We start from the raw sequence: 5,000 nt of genomic DNA, 5'->3' as shown, positions 1-5,000 counted from the left end.
TGCATGCGCGTGTGTGTGTGTGTGTGTCAGTGAGATCTTAATGGGGCGAGTGTGTGTGTGTGCGTGTATGCGTGTGTTTGGGAGGAATCACGCTCGGTGACTGTGATGTTGTAGAACGTGCTCTTCCTCTATTCTCTCACTGATTTATCACTTAAACACTTTACCATCCTCTACCTCTCTCTCTCCTTCTCTCTCTCTCTGTCTCTCTTTCTCACTCTCTCTCTCTCTCTCTCGCTTTTTTCTTTCTCTCTTTCTCACTCTCTCTCTCTCTCCCTTTCTCTGTCTCTCTTTCTCTCTCTCTTTCTCTCTCCCTTTCTCCCTCTCTCTCACTCCCCTTCTGTGTGTGTGTGTTTTTTATGTGTGTGAGGGTGCATTATGTATTGTGTGTGTGTGTTGTGTGTTGTGTGTGTGAGGGTGTGTGTGTGTGTGAGTGTGTTGGAATTCCCCACTCCTCTGAGTTCACTGGTAAAAACCAAAAAATCATAAAGAATTCCTCTGTTATTCCCCGTCAGACTTCCCTAGTCTTCCCTATCCGTTTGTGTGGTCCAGACCCTCGGAATCCAGCGACATTCCTTCAGAAATTCATCCCGTTTCGCCTCAGCGCTCGCTTTAATTTCTCTTCTTTCATTCTCTCTCCGGAACGCTGACCGCTTTGACTCCTCACTCACACAACATGACTTCATCCGAACAGTGCAGAGACTGCTGAGGAAAGCACCTGGATTTCACACACCGCTTACACAGGGCAAAAAGAGACTGTACAGCACCAGGGGATGATGTCCTCACACCTCACAGTCAGTTAAAGCTTTTTACTCAGAGCGTTTCATGTGCCCACAAAATTTGGGGGGGGCGTAGGCACACACCAAACAGGGTCACTGCCAACGGGAAACAAACATACATAACAGCAACGCGGTCATAGTTGTGCTCCAGAGTTGTTTTGTTGGTCGACTCAAACGTAGCCGCGGTCTTACAAGCAACAAGTAACTGTATCTGTATGGGCTTCTCAACGGATTCCTTAATGAACTCGCCCATTATACGTGGCAAAGCCGCCCCAAACCTCCTTTGAAAGAAGTGAAAAGAAAACAGGTCTTCAGAGAGAAAAGAGCACGCATTGCTCTGTTGCTCAGAGAGAATCCAGACTGCAGGCTGGGTGACTTTAAATGTGGAGCTGTGGACACAGTTTGAGTGAATCAACCGTTTGTGTCTCTGTATATGCATGGCCAGTCTTTTTTAAGCTTTCCGGGGAAAGAGAGGGAGAGAGAGAGAGAGAAAGAGGGAGAGAGAGAGGGAGAGGGAGAGAGAGACGGAGAGAGAGAGAGAAAAACCGGGGCCTGCTTTCCCCAGCAGTGGTAGTTAACAGCAGGGTAGCTTACCTCCTCTCCCACACCCAGTCAACCCCCATCAGCGTTGGGCAAAGTTCAGCTAAGAGCCTCTGGAGTGAATACAAGCTCCGCAGTAATTAGAGAGAAGCCCGTTGAGCCGATCTGGGCGGGACGTGTGTGTGTGTGTGTGTGTCTGTGTGTGTCTGTGTGAGCGTGTTTTGATGTGTGTGTGTGTGTGTGTTTGTGTGAGCGGGTTTTGATGTGTGTGTGTGTGTGTGTATGTGTGTGTGTGTGTGTGTGTGAGCGTGTTTTGATGTGTGTGTGTGTGTGTGTGTGTGTGTGTGTGTGTGTGTGTGCGCGCGCACGCGTGCCACATGCAGAGAGGCTGCATGTGGGTGTGTACCTGTGGTTAGATGTATGTGTGTTTATGTGTGCGTCTCTGTTTGTACTAAGTGGGTGCGTGTATATTTGTAGTGAGCACATTCCTATGTGGGTACATGTCTTTCTCTCTGTGTGCGTGTGTGTATGCATGTGCGTGTGTGTGGGTACATGTCTTTCTGTGTGTGTGTGTGTGTGTGTGTGTGTGTTATGTGTTACCATGCAGAAGAGCTGTTCTTGTGAGGCTTTTTTCTCAGTGATACTCTGTACACGTGAGTCCTGTACTCACAGAGTCAAAGTTCACAGAGTCCAGCACTCCCAGAGTCAAAGCACAGAAGGGTTTTTATGTGTTTGTGTTTTTAGCTGTCGGAGACCAGGGTCATCCAAGCTATGTGTTTACCCACCACACAGAGAGACAGTACACACCACACACCGACACACACACACACACACAGCACATACACACACAGAGAGAACACACACACAGACACACACACACATGCATATACACACAGCACACACATGCATAAACACAGCACATGTACGCACAAATGGACACACTCATAACTTCAAAAAGAGGGATGTTATTGTAGCATATTTACTTGAACAGTTGTGCTTCCTGTGATGTTATGACATCAATGATGACAGCATCAACAACAACAACGACGACGATGATGATGATGATGATGATGATGATGATGAATACTGTTTGCCGTAGGTGCTGTTCGTATGTAGGGCATCAGGGAGGAGATGATGAAGAAGATGATGATGATGATGATGAATACTGTTTGCCGTAGGTGCTGTTCGTATGTAGGGCGTCGGGGAGGAGGACCACAGGCCATATCCATCGGGAAGAACTGTGATAAGTTCGGAATCGTGGTGCATGAGCTGGGTCATGTGATCGGCTTCTGGCACGAGCACACGCGGCCAGACAGAGACGAACACGTCAGCATCATCAGGGACAACATTCAGCCAGGTAATTACGGCGATCGCGCAACGTTCAAACAATGTTAACACAACATTTACGCAACGTAAAGTCAGGGTTTGGAAAACTCGGAAATAATATGTGGTGAGATAAGAAAGGGTTAAAACTATATTTGTCTTCAGTAACGTTAAGATAACATTCAGGGAACACACACTGTAAACAGTGAACTGCATGACTGTGTGGAGCCCGGCCAATCGCCAAAGTCAGCCACAAAATCGAAACAAACCAAATCAAAACCAAAAGCAAACATTTAAAATGTCACCAGAGATTTTCCTTTAAGGCCTGTGACAGAGGCCGTTAAGTAAAGACGGACCTTCGGTGCCGAAAACAAAGCCTTCTGGGTCTCTCTGTTCTGTATTTACGGTTACATTTAAGAGAACAGGACCAATGTTTGAAAGGTATTGAGGTCTGGACAGTGACCCATTAACCCACAAACTGGTAGTGCTTATGAGTTTGAGTAATTGTGTAATTAAGTCTTAGTCATGGCTATTACAGCTCAGCCCTGGGTCTTTCCAAACTCCAGTCTGACAGACATCTGGCCTGACGGGCGTGTTCAGCTTAAGACTCCCAACTTAAGAATTTACATCCGCTTAGGTCACAGCCAGTTAGCAAGTTCCAACAGACTAGCGGAATCAACACAGGATTCTGCTTTAGAATGATGAAGTTCTTCTGTGTGTGTGTGTGTGTGCGCTTGTGTGCGCGTGTGTGTGCGTGTGTGTGCATGTGCATGTGCGTGTGCATATGCGTGTGTGCATGTGTATGTGTGTAGTTTTTTTTTTTATATATACGGTGTTTTCCAACAAATTATTGATTTAATGAATTGTGCAGAAACCTTCTGGGCAAAGCACGCAAAGTCTGTTGTTTCGCTTTCTAGGAATTCAGATCATCTGGACATTTTAAAACACACGTGCAGAAAAGGATGTAGATTAGATTAAGCTTCAAAGAATAGCTGAATTCCTATTTGAACAGAACCTGACCTAATTCCGGTGTTTTTCCCTCGATTCCTCTCCTCAGGACAGGAGTATAACTTCCTGAAGATGGAGCCGGGGGAGGTGGACTCTCTGGGGGAGGTTTACGACTTTGACAGTATCATGCACTACGCCAGAAACACTTTCTCCAGGTACGGCAAGAAAAACCGCCCTCCACCAACGTATGGAAAAAAACATTAAAAAAAAAACACAAACCCTCAGGTCCGTACAGCTCCCGGTGCCAGAAACCTTTTCTCCAGGTACGGCAAGAAAAACCGCCCTCCACCAACTTACATAAAAACAAAAAAAAACAAAAAAAACCCTCTCAGGTCTGTACAGCTCCTGGTGCCAGAAACCTTTTCTCCAGGTGTGCCAAGTGAACCACGTTCCACTAACCTGTTTCTTAATCTCACGTCTGCACACTCCCCCTGACGACAGCTTAAACAGTTTTTAAAGAGAAAAAGATTAACCAATGATCCACAAGTAAAGAAAAGCATTCCATATCATGACGGAAGAAACCCACCTTCCATGTCTATTGCTATAGTGTCTGTGAAAGAGGTTTAAAATGACAGTGTGTAGGACAGGGCTGAATGCAGTGAGTGTGCTGGGCGTGATGCTACAGAAGACCATCCACAGAGACAGCGGTTTTGGTATTGCGTATTGATTTCACGGCTCTCCTCTGAGTTGGCCCGGCACGACCGGAGCGGTCCGTTTCAGATGGAGGCAGACGGTGTGCCGTGATTGTTGAGACTGCAAGACCCGGCCTGGGCCAGTGTGTTCACACGCGTCCACCCCACGGGGCTGACTAATCCTTTCTTTTCATGCCTGGTTCTCCTTCCCCTCGCCAGTCGCTTCACTGTCTCTGTGGTGCCTGGAGGGATGGGGGGGGTCATTTCTCTCTTTGCTCCTCTTTCTCTCTGCCTTTACTTTTTCACAGATTTAGCTCACCTGCACCACCCCCCCGTCTCTCTCTCTCCCTCTCCCCCCCCCCTCTCTCTCTATCTCTCTGGTGTCCAGGAATCTTTGAAGGGTTTCCAGACTCACCCCTGGTCAGAGCTGAGAGCAGAAACACAGCCACTGAATAACAGCCGCTCTGGTCTCTCTCTCTCTCTTTCTTTCTCTTTCTCTCTCCCTCTTTCTCTCTCCCTCTTTCTCTTTCATGATATGTGGAACAGTTTTTTTTTTTTGTGGAGTGAATTCTCTTTATGTGTTGCAGCTGTGTGGCTGGAGTTGAGCTAAATGCAGTGATGTGTTTGACTGTGTAAGTAACTGAGAATTAATGACCTAAGCTGGTGAAGTAGAACAGTGTTGTTCTTGTTTGGCATCTCAGACCAAAAGCAGCTGTTTGGA

The 5,000-nt window shown here is 46.9% G+C and overlaps 1 protein-coding gene across 3 annotated transcripts in view; it reads left to right on the top strand.

Moving 5' to 3' along the window:
• Positions 1 to 5,000, top strand: part of bmp1a (bone morphogenetic protein 1a) — a 61,353-nt gene that overhangs the window by 24,346 nt on the left and 32,007 nt on the right. For all 3 annotated transcript variants that reach the window (XM_030790748.1, XM_030790757.1, XM_030790765.1), the window contains 2 exons: positions 2,495 to 2,673; positions 3,697 to 3,802. In XM_030790748.1, the coding sequence (XP_030646608.1) occupies positions 2,495 to 2,673; positions 3,697 to 3,802 (285 nt within the window). The remainder of the gene's footprint in view (positions 1 to 2,494; positions 2,674 to 3,696; positions 3,803 to 5,000) is intronic.

This window comes from Chanos chanos, chromosome 1 (assembly GCF_902362185.1).
Source record: "Chanos chanos chromosome 1, fChaCha1.1, whole genome shotgun sequence".
Classification (NCBI taxonomy): Eukaryota; Metazoa; Chordata; class Actinopteri; order Gonorynchiformes; family Chanidae; genus Chanos; species Chanos chanos.
The sequence above is the reverse complement of the archived record's forward strand: the minus strand, read 5'-3'. Positions and strand labels throughout refer to the sequence as shown.